Source organism: Dipodomys merriami, unplaced genomic scaffold (genome assembly GCF_024711535.1).
Source record: "Dipodomys merriami isolate MVZ:Mamm:240054 unplaced genomic scaffold, mDipMer1.0.p SCAF_19, whole genome shotgun sequence".
Taxonomy (NCBI): domain Eukaryota; kingdom Metazoa; phylum Chordata; class Mammalia; order Rodentia; family Heteromyidae; genus Dipodomys; species Dipodomys merriami.
This window is the reverse complement of record NW_027203270.1, coordinates 18,647,275-18,665,678: the sequence shown is the minus strand read 5'-3', so window position 1 is coordinate 18,665,678 and position 18,404 is coordinate 18,647,275. Positions and strand designations below refer to the sequence as shown.

General features: G+C 44.4%; 1 protein-coding gene across 3 annotated transcripts in view; it reads left to right on the top strand.

The window, feature by feature from the left end:
- Positions 1-18,404, top strand: part of Top3a (DNA topoisomerase III alpha) — a 37,090-nt gene that overhangs the window by 5,806 nt on the left and 12,880 nt on the right. For all 3 annotated transcript variants that reach the window (XM_070027576.1, XM_070027575.1, XM_070027574.1), the window contains exons 3-13: positions 758-831; positions 2,807-2,882; positions 3,760-3,868; positions 4,737-4,880; positions 4,980-5,150; positions 6,148-6,248; positions 8,657-8,731; positions 11,092-11,174; positions 13,237-13,444; positions 16,397-16,582; positions 16,703-16,832. In XM_070027576.1, coding sequence (XP_069883677.1) covers positions 767-831; positions 2,807-2,882; positions 3,760-3,868; positions 4,737-4,880; positions 4,980-5,150; positions 6,148-6,248; positions 8,657-8,731; positions 11,092-11,174; positions 13,237-13,444; positions 16,397-16,582; positions 16,703-16,832 — 1,348 coding nt within the window. In that variant the 5' untranslated portion in view covers positions 758-766. The remainder of the gene's footprint in view (positions 1-757; positions 832-2,806; positions 2,883-3,759; positions 3,869-4,736; positions 4,881-4,979; positions 5,151-6,147; positions 6,249-8,656; positions 8,732-11,091; positions 11,175-13,236; positions 13,445-16,396; positions 16,583-16,702; positions 16,833-18,404) is intronic.

Below are 18,404 nucleotides of genomic sequence, written 5' to 3'. Positions count from 1 at the left end.
GCCTTGAGCACAAGAAGAGCTAAGGGACAATGCCTAGGTCCTGAGTTCAAGGATAGGCACACCAAAAAAGTAACTTGGGGGCTAGGATGTAGCTCGGTGGCAAAGCACTTGCCTAGCAAGTGCAGTGTCCTAGGTTGGATCCCCAGTACCAAAAAGAAAAGACAAATACAGTTTGAAAAAAAAAATCTAAACAAAAAGTAACTTGGGGTTGAAGGTATAACTCAGTTGGTAGAGCACTAGCTAGTAAATTTCAGTTACTGAATTAAGAATCTCAGTTTTGGACTTAAAGAGAAGTAACTTGGCTGGGAATGTGGCTTAGTGATAAGAGTGCTTGCCTAGCATGCATGAAGCCCTGGTTCAATTCCTTAGTACCACATAAACAGCAAAAGCTGGAAGTGGCACTGTGGCTCAAATGGTAGAGTTGTTAGCCTTGAGCAAAAGCCAAAAGCCGCTTAGGGACAGTACCCAGGCCCTGAGTTCAAGCTCCTGGACTGGCAAAAACAAAAACAAAAACAAAAACCTGGGGGCTGGGAAGGTGGCTCAGTGGTAGAGTGCTTGCCTTGCATGCATAAGGCCTTGGGTTTGATTCCTCAGCATCACATGAGCAGAAAAGAAAGCTGGAACTGGCAATGTGGCTCAAGTGGTAGAGTGCTAGCCTTGAGTTGAATTGCTGAGGGACAGCTCCCAGGTCCAGAGTTCAGGCCCCATGACTGAACAAAACAAACAAACAAACAACCTGTATTTTGTTATTATTCAGAGTGTTACCATGGTAATGACCTCGGTTTCTGGACATTTGCTGGCTCATGATTTCCAGATGCAGTTTCGAAAATGGTGAGTACAATTTGTAGGTGAAGGACTTCTTTTTGGGGGTGGGTCCAGTCGTGGGGCCTGAACTCTGGGCCTGGGCGCTGTCCCTCAGCTCTTCAGCTCAAGGCTAGTGCTCTACCACTTGAGCCACAGCGCCACTTCCAGCTTTTTTTCTTTTTGCTTATGTGGTGCTGAGGAATCAAACCCAGGGTCTCAGGCATGCAAGGCAAGCACTCTACCACTGAGCCACCTTCCCAGCCACTAGGTGAAGGACTTCTAGTTATAGTAAATTGAGAAAAATGTTGAAGGTATTACAGGCATGTTGATGTTACCATGTCATTAGTAATACTAAAATGACGCAAGGTTATCTGGTCGATTATAAGTCTTTGGGGGGGGGGGGTGGGAAGGGTCCGGTCGAGGGGCCTGAACTCTGGGCCTGGGCCTGGGCTAGCGCTCTACCACTTGAGCCACAGCACCACTTCTGGCTTTTTTTTCTTTTTGCTTATGTGGTGCTGAGGAACCGAACCCAGGGTCTCAGGCATGCAAGGCAAGCACTCTACCACTGAGCCACCTTCCCAGCCACTAGGTGAAGGACTTCTAGTTATAGTAAATTGAGAAAAATGTTGAAGGTATTACAGGCATGTTGATGTTACCATGTCATTAGTAATACTAAAATGACGCAAGGTTATCTGGTCGATTATAAGTCTTTTGGGGGGGGGGGGCGGGAAGGGTCTGGTCGAAGGGCCTGAACTCTGGGCCTGGGCCTGGGCTAGCGCTCTACCACTTGAGCCACAGCGCCACTTCCAGCTTTTTTCTTATGTGGTGCTGAGGAATCGAACCCAGGGCCTCAGGCATGCAAGGCAAGCGCTCTACCACTGAGCCACCTTCCCAGCCCCGATTATAAGTCTTTATACTATCTTTGGAATAAACACTACTTTTAGATGTTCTCCCAAAATAGACCTTTTCAGGTTGCACATTTGTGTTCTTGCAGATGGGTATGAAAGGATTCTAGAAAGTCTTGGCAGAGTGCACAGTGGATTATATAGAACTCCACAAATTTGCTTTTAGTCCTCTGGGTTGGGTTTTTTTGTTTTTGTTTTTCACTGTTGTTGAAATGTTCTTGGTTAATGATTGATTTTGACACAACTGGAGTTTGAACTTAGGGCCTTGTTCTTTTTGTTGTTCTTTTGTTTATTTTTTGCTGGTCATGGGGCTTGAACTCAGGGGCCTGGCCACTGTCCCTGAGCTCTTTTGCTCAAGGATAGTGATCTACCATTTTGAGCCCCAGCTCCACTTCTTGGGGCCTTGTTCTTATCGAAGCAGGCACTCTACCACTGAGTCATGCCTCCAACACATGTATTTTTTATTTGGGGTGGGTGGTTGTTGTTGTTGTTGTTGTTTTATACAAGGTCTTGCTATATACCCCAGGCTGACCTTGAATTTCCAATTCTGCTGTCTACCTAAGCCTTAAGTGCTGGGATTTCAGGTATGCAGCTTTCTGTTTTTGGTGAGAGGCCAGGGTTGGGTCTCTGGTGTTGCCCAGTGTGTCCTCAAATTCCTGAACTCACTGGGCACCAGTGCCTCAAACCTGGAATCCTAGCTACTCAGGAAGCTGTGATCTGAAGATCACGGTTCAAAGCCAGCCCGGGCAGGAAAAGTCTATGAGACTCTTTATCTTCAATTAACCACCAGAAAACTGGAAGTAGCGCTGTGGCTCAAGTTGTAGAGTGCTCACCTTGGGCTGAAGAGCTCAGGGACAGTGCCCAGGCCCAGAGTTCAAGAACCATGACGGGAAAAAAACAAAAATCAAACAAAAACAAAAACAAAAAACCTGAACTGAAGCAATCCTCCCATCTCAGCCTCTCAAAGCACATACTTGGCTTCCTTTTGCTATTTTCGTGGGAGGTTCACAAATCAACACACTGGAACTGAACATTATTATTATAAAGGCTTTCCATCATATTGCAAGCTGAGGCTCTCTGTGCTTTTATTTTTTTAGGCAGAGCTGCAACCCACTTGTCCTCTTTGAAGCAGAAATTGAAAAGTACTGCCCAGACAATTTTGTAGACATCAAGGTAGGAAGATACGGCACTGAAGTTGGAACACTCACAAATTCCCATCTGCACGATTTGTTTTTCATACATTGAACTTGGATTTGTTATTCCCATGTATAAATGAGGCTTTTTGAACTAAAGTATCCAAGGGACTAAAAGCCTTTTTTGTGAATAGTAGTTGCTTTTACTAAATCCCAGGAAATAAGTATTCTAGCCCTTACCTCATCCCTAGGTAGGCTAACTTGTTGATTGACAGTAAATTGTTAGTTTCTAGCACCTAGAGTCAGTTCATTGATAACTGGGAAACTTTCTTAGGACCATAATTAGTGCAGTTAACTTTTTTTAGCCAGCCCATAATCAGAACCACTAGAGGTAGAAGTATGTAGCTGAGTTGTAGGTTTCATATTAATGAAATTGTATTAAACTGCAGTTCTCTAGCTGTTTGGAATCTGGAGGGTTGTGCCAGTAAGAGCAGTGTTGCTTTTTTTCCCTCTAGCTGCTCACTTGAATTTCTGGAAAGTTGTGCTAGTAAGAACAGTGCGTTTTTTTCCCTCACAAAGCTGGAGCACTTCAAGAACAGCACTAAGCCTGTCAGATCTCTTTTTTTTGGGGGGGGGAGGGTGGTCCGGTCATGGGGCCTGAACTCTGGGCCTGGGCGCTGTCCCTCAGCTCTCCAGCTCAAGGCTATCACTCTACCACTTGAGCCACAGTGCCACTTCCGGTTTTTTTCTTTTTGCTTATGTGGTGCTGAGGAATCGAACCCAGGGCCTCGAGCATGCAAGGCAAGCGCTCTACCACTGAGCCACCTTCCCAGCCCCATGTCAGATCTCTTTAGTGTAGAAGTATCAACTAGTTGCTCTGGATTCTGTTCTCACTGCTCTTTGCCTGTTAACTTTAGAAAACTCTAGAACGAGAGATACGGCAGTGCCAGGCCCTGGTGATCTGGACTGACTGTGACAGAGAAGGTGAAAACATTGGGTTTGAGATTATCCACGTGTGCAAGGCTGGTAAGTTGCTAATGCTGAGCTTTTCTAATTTAAGAATAGAGCTTTTTTTCTCTGTGTCTACACAAGTGACTATGGCAGAGGTCCTCCACACATGCTCCCCTCCTGAATCCATCTGCAAGTCACATCCCCTGTGTCCTGGAACAAACCATTAAACCCTCCAGAGCCTCAGCTTCCTCATCTATAATGTCAGGCTCATTAGACTTGCTTCCTAGGGCTGCTGTGAGGAAAGTCCCTGAAACTTTTTTTTTAATTTTTTTTTTTTTTTTTTTGGTCCGGTCCTGGGGCCTGAACTCAGGGCCCGGGTGCTGTCCCTCAGGTCTTCAGCTCAAGGCTAGCACTCTACCACTTGAGCCACAGTGCCACTTACGGCTTTTTTTTTTTTTCTGCTTATGTGGTGCTGAGGAATCGAACTCAGGGCCTCATGCATGCAAGGCAAGCGCTCTACCACTGAGCCACCTTCCCAGCCCTTTTTTAATGTTTTTATAAGAAGTTTGTTTTATTTTATTTTTGTGAAAATACCGTACAGAGGGGTTACAATTACATGGGCAAGGTAATGAGTACATTTTTTATCAAGCATTGTTGCCTCCTCCTTTGTTTCCCCTTCCCATCTCCCCACCCCTCCCCGAAACTTTTATCTCCAGTAAATGACCAGAAAACTGGAAATGGTGCTGTGGCTCTAGTTTATATAGCAAAAAAAGTCTCATGGACTGTCCTGCCTGAGTTGGCTTTGAACCAGGATCATCAGCTCTCAGCCTCCTAAGTAGCTAGGATTATAGACATGCCACCAGAGTTCATTATGACATTTTCATACATATATAAAGTATACTTTGATTATTTTCAACCTCCCTTCTCCCACCATGTTCTGTAGTGAAGCCCAGTCTGCAGGTGTTGAGAGCCCGTTTCTCTGAGATTACACCCCGTGCTGTGAGGATGGCCTGTGAAAACCTCACTGAGCCTGATCAGAGAGTGAGTGATGCTGTGGATGTGAGGCAAGAGCTAGATCTGAGGATTGGTAAGCAACTAATATGCCTTTTCATCACCTGTGTAGTACATTTAGAACTAATTTCATCATCTATTACTTTCTCATTCCCTCCCTTCACTCATTTTCCAGGAGCGGCCTTCACTAGGTTCCAGACCCTACGGCTTCAGAAGATTTTTCCTGAGGTGCTAGCAGAGCAGCTTATCAGCTATGGCAGCTGCCAGTTCCCAACACTGGGATTCGTGGTGGAGAGGTTCAAAGCCATTCAGACTTTTGTACCAGAAATCTTTCACAAAATCAAAGGTAAGCACAGAAATAGAGGAACAAAGGGTAAACAAATGGAAACAATGGAAAATGAACTATCTAACTTGTGGGTGGGATAGGAAGGAAAAACTGGGAGAGATGGAGAGAAGGAGTAACACTGTCTAAAAAGAAATGTATTCATTACATGACTTACGTAACTCCCCCCCCCCCCCCAATCCTGGGGCTTGAACTCAAGGCCTGGGAACTGTCCCTGAGCTTCTTTTTTTTTTTTTTTTTTTTTTTTTTAGCCTTACTTTTTTTTTCTTTCTGGGGCTTGAATTCTGAACCTGGGTACTGTCCCTGAGCTCTTTAGCTCAAGGCGAACACTAACCACTTGAGCCACAGCACCACTTCTTTTTTTTTTTTTTTGCTCAAGGCTAGCACTCTACCACTAAATCATATTCCCAGCCTGACTTATGAAACTATAACCACTCTATATACCACCTTTATAATAACAATTGAAAAGAATTAAAGGTAAGATTGGAGAAGGGTTGTATATGACATGGGACCTCCAGACCCAGGAATAAAAATGTAGACTATAGATTGTTGTACTAATTAAATGTGTGTGTATATTTTTTTGGGGGGGGGCGGGGGTTGGTCGTGGGCCTTGAACTCTAGGCCTAGGCACTGTCCCTCAGCTCTTCAACTCAAGGCTAGCGTTCTACCACTTGCGCCACAATGCCACTTCCGGCCTTTTCTGTTTATATAGTGCTGAGGAATTGAATCCAGGGCCTCATGCATGTGAAGCAAACACTCTACTGCTGAGCCACCTTCCCAGCCCCATGTGTGTATATTTTTGTTGTTGTTTGTTTGTTTTGTTTTTGCTCCCCTTTACCCTATTCCATTACAATAGTCAGAATCCACTTAAATTTCCTTGTTTATCCAGAACTCCCCTCTATTTCATAGTCCTTTGTTTTTCACGATAATATACCTTTTTCTGTCTGTCACACAGTATTTTCTCTGAGACAGCTTTTCTGTTTCTCTCTCCCCAATATAGTAACTCATGATCACAGAGATGGTACTGTAGAATTCAACTGGAAAAGGCATCGTCTCTTTAACCACACAGCTTGTCTTGTCCTCTATCAGTTATGTATGGAGGTAAGGCGTTCTTTGCAATTTTATTGGTTCAAGACTATTCTGTACCCTTCCCAAGCCTTGCCGTCTCTTTTGGCAGAGCTGTTTTTCAGTCCTATCTTCCCACTGAGCTATATCGTCCTAAGTTTGCATCTCAGGACATCACTTTTGGGAACCTCATGAAAACAGCACTGAAGCCCTGTGCTGATGGCTCGTTTATAAATCTACCTATGTAGGAATCTGAGATCTGAAGGATTGTAGTTTGATGCCAGCCTAGGCAGAAAAGTGAATGAGACTTCACCTCCAATTAAATAGCAGAAAGTCAGCTAGAGCATGGCTGAAGTGATAGAGCACCAGCAGTAAGCAAGCAAGATTGTCAGGCCTTCAGTTCAAGCCCTGGTACCAGCACAAATAGAAGATAAAAGAATGTGAAAAGCCATGAGGCTCAGACCATAGGACAGTCAGCAGCAGGGCTGGAATCCCACCTTATGCTCCTGACCCTTAAAATGTCCACTTTGTGATCTATTTCCTATATCTAGCATTAGCTTGTGTGCTTTAACAGGGAGCTGCGCACAGTGGTGCCTAAGTAATATCAGAGAGCTCAAAGTGGGTAGTTCATGGTATGTTCCTAGCATGTTACTACTTTGGTAAGAGGAATAACAACTATTCAGCTAGAATACTTTTATTACATGTTTTAGGGGTGTTGTTTTGTTTTGTTTTTGTTGTTGTTTTTGAGGTAGAGACTTGACGTATAGCCCAGGATGGCTTCAAATTTACAATCTTGCCAGATACTAGTGACTCCTGTCTGTAATCATAATTACTCAGGAAGCTGAGATGTGAGGATTATGAGTCAAAGCCAAGCTGGGCAGAAAAATTGGCAAGACTCTATCAAATTAACCAGCAAAAAATGATAGAATGGAGATGTGATGCAAATGGTAGAGCACCAGCTATGAGTAAAAACACAAAGCGAGAGTAGGTGCCCAAAGATTTACAATCCTCCTAACTCAGCCTCCAAAATTCTCGGATTACAGGCGTGTACCATAATACTTTTGTTGCATGTTACTTTGCTTAATCCTAATAATCCTGTAAGAGCAGTAATACTATCCCCATTCTACAGAGAAGGAAGCTAGCGGAAGAACTTGTTCAGAGACACATGAGCACCAATAAATAGCAAAACACTAGCCACCAAATTGGATACCAATGTAACTATATTCTTTTTGCAAGCTCCATTATCTTCCAAGAGTCACCCCATTTGTTCACCATTCATCTTTAACTCAATACCCCTATAGCCTTTGCACATGGTACTTTTTAACTAAAAAAGTTAATCCAGGCATGGTGACTCATACCTATAATCTCAGCTACACAAGAAACAGAAACAAGAATTCAAGACTAGGCTAGCCAGGCATTGGTGGTGGTTCATTCCTGTAATCCTGGTTACTCAGGAGGCTGAGATCTGAGGATCACGGTTCAAAGCCAGACCGGGGAGGAAAGCCCTTGAGACTCTTATCTCCAATAAATCACCAGAAAACTGAAAGTGGCACTGTTGCTCAAGTGATAGAGCATTAGCCTTGAGCTGAAGAGCTCAGGAACAACACCCAGGCCCAGAGTTAAGCCCCATGACTGACAAAAAAAAAAGAAAGAAAAAAGACTAGGCAAAACTGGAGAGAACCTGTCTCAGAAACAGTACAATAAACAAAAGGAATTGGAGCATAACTCAAGACATAGTCTGAGGCCCTGGGTCCAATTCCTAGTGCTACAGCTACAGGGAATATGGAGCAGGCTTACTCTGAACTTGAAAGGAATAGCTGGTCTCCAGTAGGTTGGGAAGTTGTAACCTGGATTGTGACCTGCAAGTATTCTCATTAACAAATCACTTAAACCAACTATGACATTGATTTTAAGATTGCTATTGTATTATATAATTTTTCCTTTTTTTTTGGTTGGTTGTGGGGCTTGAACTTGGCCTAGGCTCTGTCCCTTAGCTCTTCAGGTGCCCAACTTTCCTTTTATTTTTATGGTCATGGGGCTTGAACTCAGGGCCCAGACGTTATTCCTGAGCTCTTTTTGCTCAAAGCTAGGGTCTACCACTTTGAGCCATGTCCAGTTTTCTGGTGGTTAATTGGAGAGAAGAGTCTCATGGACTTTTCCTGTCCTGGTTGGAAAGTGAACAGTGATCCTTAGATCTCAGTCTCCTGAATAGCTAGGATTACAAGCATGAGCTACCAGCACCCAGCTGCTTTTTCCTATTTCTAATTCTACATTATCCCGATTTGTGTGCATGTGTGTATGATGCTGGCCAGCTGCAAGTGACATGTCATCACTCTCCTTGGCTGTGCTGCATGTTACCTGGAATGATGAGCAGGAGCTGAGGCAGGCTCACTGAAAGTGACAACACCCTCAGTTAATGGGGCTTTGCTTTCTTGATTTTCTAGGATCCCAGGGCAACTGTGGTAGAGGTAAAGTCTAAGCCAAAGAGCAAGTGGAGGCCTCAAGCTTTGGATACTGTGGTATGTTCCAGGTGCTTAAGTGCATTACTGGGTTCTACTTTGTGGTGGAGTCCCACCCAGTCAAGGAAGACCACTCATTGTAAGCACACACATGAAGGCACGTAGGACCAACCCAGGCCTGCTTGCCTCCTTAATACTTTATTATTCTTCAAGTTAACAAAGGCTGCAATGCTTGATAAGAAATGTACTCATTATCTTGCCCATGTAATTGTAACCCCTCTGTACAGTATGTTCACAAAAAATTAAAATTAAAAAACAAAACAAAGGCAGTATAACTACATTATGTAAGATTTGGAGGGAAAATATTCCATAATCTTTCCTTCTTTACATAATTACTAACATTTTAATATCTTCTCTTCCCATACTTATACGTATATTACAATTGAAATAGCCTGTTTTTAGGTAATTATTTGCTAGGCAAGCATTCTTAACACTAAGCTACACTTCCAGCTCAACATATGTGGTTTGTTTGTTTTTTTCTCATGGGTTAAAATATGTTTGGTATATAGTCAACAGAGAAGAACATCTGGTTATGCCCTAGAAGGCCTCAAAGGATACTTTTCATTACCCAGGGGAATATTCCAGGACTTGAGAAGTTCCCAAAGGGTGGTTCTCAGACTGTCTGCATTAGTGTCATTATGCTGGTTGTTAAAAATGTAAACTTCAGCCAGGCACTGGTGACTGATGCCTGTAAGCCTAGCTACTCAGGAGGCTGAGATCTTTTTTTTTTTTGGTCCGGTCGTGGGGCCTGAACTCTGGGCCTGGGCGCTGTCCCTCAGCTCTTCAGCTCAAGGCTAGTGCTCTACCACTTGAGCCACAGCGCCACTTCCAGCTTTTTTCTTATGTGGTGCTGAGGAATCGAACCCAGGGCCTCATGCATGCAAGGCAAGCACTCTACCACTGAGCCACCTTCCCAGCCTCTAGGCTGAGATCTTAAGATCACAGTTCGAAGGCAGCCCAGCCTGTAAGACTTAGGTCCAATTAACTTTAAAAAAAAAAAAAAAAAGGTGGGGGGAGGGGACTGGGAATGTGGCTTAGTGGTAGAGTGCTTCCTGGCATACATGAAGCCCTGGGTTCTATTCCTCAGTACCATAGAAACAGAAAAATCCAGAAGTGACACTGTGTCTCAAGTGGTAGAGTGCTGGCCTTGAGCAAAAGAAGCTCGGGGGGCTGGGAAGGTGGCTCAGTGGTAGAGCGCTTGCCTTGCATGCCTGAGGCCCTGGGTTCGATTCCTCAGCACCACATAAGCAAAAAGAAAAAAAGCCAGGAGTGGCGCTGTGGCTCAAGTGGTAGAGCGCTAGCCTTGAGCTGAAGAGCTGAAGGACAGTGCCCAGGCCCAGAGTTCAGGCCCCATGACTGGACCCAAAAAAAAAAAAAAAAAAGAAGAAGCTCAGGAACAATGCCCAGGCCCTGAGTTCAAGCCCCAGGACTGGCAAAAAAAAAAAAAAAAAAGCTGGAAGTAGAGCTGTGGCTCAAGTGGTAGAGCACTAGCCTTGAGCATAACGCTCAAAGATAGTGTCCAGGCCTGGAGCATAACGCTCAAAGATAGTGTCCAGGCCTTGAGTTCAAGCCTGAAGATCAGAACAAACAAAAAAATGTCAGTAGGCTACTTTGGAGGTGGAAATCTCAGTCTGTAAGGGCCAGCCTGAGTAGAAAAGACCCTATCTGAAAAATAAAGCAAAAAAAGGGCTGGGAACATGGCTCAAGTGGAAGTATACCGTGTTACTAAGCTCAAGGCTTGACTTTAATTCCTACGATAGTCTCCCCCCCCCAAAAAAAAAAAAAAGTTGCAGATTTCATAACCAAGAACAATAATGCAAGCCAGGTTCTAGTAGCTCATGCCTGTAATCCTAACGATAAAGGGCTATGTAGTGAAACCTTGTCGGAAAAAAAAAAAGAGAGGGCTGTTAATGTGGCTTAATGGTATAGAGTGCTTCCCTAGCATACATGAAGCCTTGGGTTCAATTCCTCAGTACCACATAAGCAGAAAAGCCGGAAGTGGCACTGTGGCTCAAGTGGTAGAGCGCTAGCCTTGAGCACAGAGAGGCTCAGGGACAGAGCCTAGGCCCTGAGTTAAAGGCCTGGGACCAGCCAAAAAAAAAAAAGAAAAGGTTTTAACCTCTCTCCCAGTCCTATTATATCACATCATTCCCCAGTGTTTGGGGCCATAAATTTGCTAACAGTTTTCTTCCAGCTGAGTATGACTGTCTGAAAACCACTGTCTAAGATCTGCCATTCTTCTCATCTTGTGAATGCCACAGCTGGCATGATGATGGCTAGGCCTGCCTGAAGATGGTTAGGTAGTTGTGTCCTACCAACTCATACTGCATTGTAAAAATGCCTGTTTATCTTCTTAACAGGAGCTGGAGAAGCTGGCTTCTCGCAAGTTGAGAATAAATGCTAAAGAAACCATGCGGATTGCTGAAAAGCTCTATACTCAAGGGTAAATAATTGGGATCTGGCAGTAGAATTCAGTGCATCTTTATTAGGATATAAAATAGCTTTTGAAATAAAGCATGGGAATGGCTCAAGTGGTAGAACACAAGCCTTGAGCAAAAAAGCCAAATTAGGGTCCAAGGTCCAGACACACACACACACACACACACGCACATACACACACACGCACACGCACACACACACACTCACACACGAGGGAGGGAGGGAGGGAGGGAAGGAAGGAAAAGAAGAAATAGAGCTATGGAGAAACAAACTAGCTAACACCCAAGCTCTGGTAGATAAGGCATTTGAATATAAGAGCCCAGAGAAAAATCCCTGGTACTTGAATCCAAGGCCTTGCATATGACAAGCCAGCATGCTACCATTGAACTCTACATCTCCAGCCCCCAAAACTTTTTTTTTTTTTGTCAGTCGTGGGGCTTGAACTCTGGGCCTGGGCGCTGTTCCTGAGCTCTGCAGCTCAAGGCTAGCTCTCTACCACTTGAGTCACAGCCCCACTTCTGTTTTTTCTGTTGGTTTATTAGAGATAAGAGTCTCATGGACTTTCCTGCCCAGGCTGGCTTTGAACCATGGTCCTCAGATCTGAGCCTCCTTAGTAGCTAGGTTTACAGACATGAGCCACCAGCACCCGTCCCCCAAAACTCTTAACCCCTCAAGACCTCTTCCCTTGGCTCCTGAGAGTACAGACAGCAGATGGCACCTTTAGTTGTTTGCCTGTGAGAATCATCATTAAGAAGCCAATAGAAAATTTAAAATTACATATTCTGGCACCAGTGGCTCATGCCTATAATTGTAGGTACTCAGGAAGCCGAGATCACAGTTCAAGGCCAGCCAGGGTAGGAAAGTCCATAAGATTCTTTTTTTTTTTTAGTATGTTTTTTATTGTTAAAATACTGTACAGAGGGGTTACAGTTACTTGAGTAACATGAGTAAGGTAATGAGTGCATTTCCTATCCAGCATTGTTACCTCCTCCTTTGTTTTTCCCCTACTTTCCCTTCCCTTCCTACCTCCCTACTCACTCCTCCCCCCCTCCATACGATTCTTATCTCCGATTAACCACCAAAAAATCAGAAGTAGAGCTGTGATTCAAGTGGTGCAACACCAGCTTTGAGCCCAAAAGCTAAGGGACAGTGCCTGGGCCCTTAATTTAAGCCCTAGTACCAACACATACATACAATGTAGAGTCTATGTTAACAGCTTTGTTAGACAGCATGTTTTTTGGATGCTTTAAGAAAAATTATAGGGGCTGGGAAGGTGGCTCAGTGGTAGAGTGCTTGCCTTGCATGCATGAGGCCCTGGGTTCGATTCCTCAGCACCACATAAGCAAAAAGAAAAAAGCCGGAAGTGGCGCTGTGGCTCAAATGGTAGAGCGCTAGCCTTGAGCTGAAGAGCTGAGGGACAGCGCCCAGGCCCAGAGTTCAGGCCCACAACCGGACCCAAAAAAAAAAAAAAAAAAAAGAAAAATTATAAAGCCGGGCGCTGGTGGCTCACGCCTGTAATCCTAGCTACTCAGGAGGCTGAGATCTGAGGATCGAGGTTCAAAGCCAGCCCGGGCAGGAGAGACCGTGAGATTCCTACCAGAAAACTGGAAGTGGCGCTGTAGCTCAAGTGGTAGAGCGCTAGCCTTGAGCTGAAGAGCTGAAGGACAGCGCCCAGGCCCAGAGTTCAAGCCCCATGACCAACAAAAAAAAAAAAAAATTATACATTATGAAAACTGGCCAATGAGCTAATGTATGACACAGTCTTTATGTCAGACGAACTTAGGGATGCCAGTGATATGCCCCAGGCCATTAGGCTGATGCAGAGTTTTGCGCTTTTATCCTGCACTTTGCTTTCCTTTTCCCATCTCATTTGTCCTAACAGAAGGGCCTACTGTTCCTTATTTTCAAAGGGCTTCCATGTATGACCTTTTCTCTGCCTGGGACAGGTGGTTTTCAGTTGAGTTAGCAGCAGCAGATGGGTGATTGCAGGTACTACCTGGGAATTTGAGTTATAACAGAACCTAGGAAGGAGCCTAGTGATTTTCTTTCATTTGCCTCTCTTTTAGGTACATCAGCTATCCCCGAACAGAAACAAACATTTTTCCCAAAGACTTAAACCTGATGGCATTGGTAGAACAGCAGACTTCTGATCCACACTGGGGGGCCTTTGCCCAAAGCATTCTGGAGCGGGGTGGCCCCAACCCACGCAATGGGAACAAATCTGACCAAGCTCATCCTCCTATTCACCCCACCAAATACACCAGCAACTTACAGGTTTGTTTCTCTGGATGTGAGGCCTGCTGGAACCAAGAGCAGATTTAAATCTGGTCTAAATGTTTTCTGATTAAAATAAATAATACTGAATTTTTTTTTTTTTTTTTTTTTTTGGTCATGGGGCCTGAACTCTGGGTCTGGGCGCTGTCCCTCATCTCTTCAGCTCAAGGCTAGCGCTCTACCACTTGAGCCACAGCGCCACTTCCAGCTTTTTCTGTTTATGTGGTACTGAGGGCCTCATGCATGCAAGACAAGCACTCTACCACTGAGCCACCTTCCCAGTCCCCTGAAATATTTCTTTTGTGTCAAGAAACAGGTCAGTATTGAAATTTTATTCCAAAGCCAGCCCATGCCTGTAAGCCTAGCTACTCAGGAGGCTGAGATCTGAGGATCACGGTTCAAAGCTAACCTGGCCGTGAAACTTCATAACTTTGACCACCAAAAAACTGATTTCTGTGGTTCAAGTGGTACAGCACTAGCCTTGAGCAAAAAAGGTCATGACCATTGCTCAGGCCCTCAGTTCAAGCCCCAGGATGGGCACCAAAAAGTAAATAAATAAAATTTTAGTCAGCCGGGCGCTGGTGGCTCACGCCTGTAATCCTAGCTACTCAGGAGGCTGAGATCTGAGGATCGCGGTTCAAAGCCAGCCCGGGCAGGAGAGACCGTGAGACTCCTATCTCCAATAAACCACCAGAAAACCGGAAGTGGCGCTGTAGCTCAAGTGGTAGAGCGCTCGCCTTGAGCTGAAGAGCTGAGGGACAGCGCCCAGGCCCAGAGTTCAAGCCCCACGACCGACAAAAAAAAAAAAAAAAAAAAAAAAAATTTTAGCCAGCACAGGTGGCTTACACCTGTAATCCTAGCTGCTCGGGAGGCTGAGATCTGAGGATCATGGTTCAAAGCAGCTTGGGCTGGAAAGTGTGTGAGACTTTTTTAAAAAAAAATTTTATTGTGAAAATACCGTACAGAGGGATTACAATTACATGGGCAAGGTAATGAGTACATTTCTTATCAAGCATTGTTGCCTCCTCCTTTTTTTCCCCTTTCCATCCTTTCCCATCCCCCTCTTCCCCCCAGACTCTTATCTTTAATTAACCACCAGAAAACCAGAAGTGCAGCTGTGGCTCAAGTGGTAGAGTACTCACCTTGAGCTGAAAAGCTCAGGGACAGTGCCTAGGCTCAGAGTTCAAGCCTCACAACCAACAAAATAAAAAAAAAAAAAATTCCAGTTTATACCTGGCTTTCATAAAGACCCCCATGGTTGGCTGTAATTGGTGAACTCCACTTAATTGGTCCCTCATTCAGACAAAGCAACTCACCTTCCTCTGTCAGTCCCACAGCAAGCCTTGAAGCCTTCCTTCCATTTCCGAAGCCTTGTAGCCTTCAGTCACCACAAGGTTTCCAACTCTGCCAGGAAGTTTCAGTGCTTTAGCCATTTCCTCAGCTGTGGGATGAGTACCACAAGGGCAGCAGCTGTTTATGCTTGTCTGAAGTCTGTAGCTAAGAGTTTTAACTAAAAGTCTTTTTTCTGTTTTGAAAGCTATATCCCCTACTCAGATCCGTGTCTTTTGTTTGTCCTTTTTTTTTTTTTTTGACAGTAGTAGGGTTTGAACTCAGGGCCTGGTACTTGGCAAACAAGCACCAGAACCACAATTTTTTTTTCTTCTCCTATTCTTTGAGACAGAGTGTCACTGTGTATGTAGCTCAAGTCAGTCTAGTTGGCCAAACCATATTTTTCAACACATGCATATAATCTCAAAATTCTAACCTCACCCAGCCATTATATACTTACTTGGTTGTTATTTTATTTGTGCAGTACTAGTATTTGAACTTGGCCTTGAGCTTGCTCATGCTTGCTAGCCAGGTATGCTGTTAACTAGGTATGCACTCTGCTATTTGAGCCACATGCACAGTTCTGGTGGATTACAGTCCTGATTATAATAGCAATTCTAGCAGTTAGGATCCCTGGGGTAGGAGGATTGAGAGTTCACTGCCAAGTATGATAAATGACAATTGTTAATCATATTTTGCCAAATCTGTTTTTGTAAGATTATCTCCATCCTGGGGGGAGGGGAGGGAGCGGGGAGGATTGGGGGGTGTGGGGGAGGATGGGAAGGGGAAACAAAGGAGGAGGCTACAATGCTTGATAAGAATTGTACTCATTATCTTTCCCATGTAATTGTAACCCCTCTGTACAGTATTTTCACAATTAAAAAAAAAGATTATCTCCATCCTATTTGTATGTAATATACTGTAGCTAACATATAGTATACACATAAATATTTCTTTTTTTTTTTTTTTTTTTGGGTCCGGTTGTGGGCCTGAACTCTGGGCCTGGGCGCTGTCCCTCAGCTCTTCAGCTCAAGGCTAGCGCTCTACCACTTGAGACCCAGCGCCACTTCCGGCTTTTTTCTTTTTGCTTATGTGGTGCTGAGGAATCGAACCCAGGGCCTCGAGCATGCAAGGCAAGCACTCTACCACTGAGCCATCTTCCCAGCCCCCACATAAATATTTCTATACATCTTTTTCCTTTGAATCAGTTCTTAGAGTGAGAATTACTATGTATGAGTATAAATGTTTCTTGGGCTTTTGCAAGGAACTTCACTAATCCTTTCTTATTGATACGAAGTCACTGCTGTAGTACATGCATGGAGATGCAGTCTTTCCCTATTAGTCTTATGTTTATGGAGTCTCTTGTTTTTTATCTCATTTCTGTTTGAATTCACATCAAAGAGCCACTTTCCAGGCTGGAGGAGACTATATCTCCCTTATTTAGATCACCTTTGCCTGATTACAGAGTAGTAAGGTATGTCAGCCAAAACAAATCATCTTCCCAAAGACCTGCCTGAACTCATGTTGGCCTGTTTTGTGCAGGGTTGAAACTCTAGTTTACTGGTACTACTGACCTTGAAATGTACAGTTCTAGGGGTTTCAGACTTCTTTCCTTTTCTACAGGGAGATGAAAGAAGACTGTATGAGTTCATTGTTCGCCATTTTCTGGCTTGCTGCTCCCAGGATGCTCAAGGACAGGAAACCACTGTGGAGATTGACATTGCTCAGGAACGCTTTGTGGCCCATGGCCTCATAATCCTGGCCCGAAACTACCTGGATGTATATCCATATGATCATTGGAGTGACAAGGTGATAAGGAGATGGGAAAGGGAGGTATTCATGCTCCAGCCCTACACCTTCTGATGGAGCAGGAATGGGCTGAGTTTGATGACAGAACGATCTGACCCTTGCACTTCCTGCTCTCTGTAGCTCCTTCCTCTCTATGAGCAAGGCTCCTGCTTTCAGCCCAGTACTGTGGAGATGGTGGATGGAGAGACAAGCCCGCCCCAGCTGCTTACCGAAGCTGACCTCATTGCCCTCATGGAGAAGCATGGCATCGGTCAGTAGCTCATGTGGAGCTTGTGGCTCTCAGCATGTACTGTGTGACAGCCACTGTCTCCTCAGTGCAGGTGATACATTCCCATCTCTCCTTCTCCCCCCCCCCCTTTCTCTTTTTCTTTTTCTTTTTGTTTTTTTTTTTGGTCGGTCTTCGGCCTTGAACTCTGGGGCTATCCCTGAGCTCTTCAGCTCACGGCTAGCGCTGTACCACTTGAGCCACTGTGCCACTCCAGTTTTCTGATGGTTAATTAGAGGTAAGAGTCTCACAGACTTTCCTGCCTGAGCCGGCTTTGAACTATGATCCTGGGTAGCTAGGATTATAGGCATGAGCCACCAGTGCCTGGCCCCTCTTTTTCTTTTGTGCTATTACTGGGTTTTGAAATCAAGTCCTCACATGCTTATTTGGATTTTTGACTCACGGCTTAGTGCTCAACCATTTGAGCCATACCTCCTAGTTAAGAATTTACCTTAGCCAGTGTGGGGGTTTTGTTGTTTTTGTGGTACAATGCTAGAGATGGAACATGAGCTTTATGTGGGCTGGGCAAGTGATCTACCACTGAGTTGCACCTCCAGCCCATCATTCACCAGTTGATAGACTTTTGTATTATTTATACTTTTGATCTGTTCAAAACAATGCTGTTATGAACAGTCTTGTGTGTTTGTATAGGGGTATGTTTTTGTTCTTGGGTGTGTACCTAGGAGTGGGATTACTGAGCTACTTTTTTTTTTTTTTTTTGGCCAGTCCTGGGGCTTGAACTCAGGGTCTGGCCACTGTCCCTGAGCTTCTTTTGCTCAAGGCTAACACTCTACCACTTGAGACACAACACCACTTCTGGCCTTTTCTGTTTATGTGGTACTGAGGAATCAAACCCAGGGCTTCATGAATGCTAGGCAAGCACTCTATCACTAAGCCACCTTACCAGCCCTGGGCTACTTTTTTTAAATAGGTAATTTTATTGTTTTTAAGGTATTGTACAGAAGGGTTACCATTTCATAAGTCAGGTAATGAGTAGATTTCATTTTTTGGACATCACCCCTTCCTTGCTTTCCTCCAGTTGCCACTTTTTTTTTTTTTAATTGCCTTTAATGATGGGCAACACAAGTATAGATTGTACTCAGAAAACCTGGGCACAGTGACTCAGCATTTAATCTTAGCTTCTAAGGAGGCTGAAATCTGGAGGATTGTGGTTTGAAGCCAGTCTGCATAGAAAAGTCCATGAGACTCCATCTCCAGTTAACCAGCGTAAATCTGGGTTGGAATTGTTGTGCAAATGTTAGATCACCATCCAAGAAAGCTGAGTTCAAACTTCAGTACTGGCTGGGCTTTAGTGGCTCATGCTTATAATCCTAGTTACTCAGGAGGCTAAGATCTAAGGATCACAGTTCAAAGCCAGCCCAGTCAGGAAAGTCCATGAGACTCTGATCTCTAACAACCCACCAAAAAACTGGAAGTAGAGCTGTGTCTCAAGTGATAAAGTGCTAACCTTGAGGGGCTGGGAAGTGGTAGAGTGCTTGCCTTGCATGCATAAGGCCCTTAGCATCACATAAGCAGAAAAAGCTGGAAGTGGTGCTG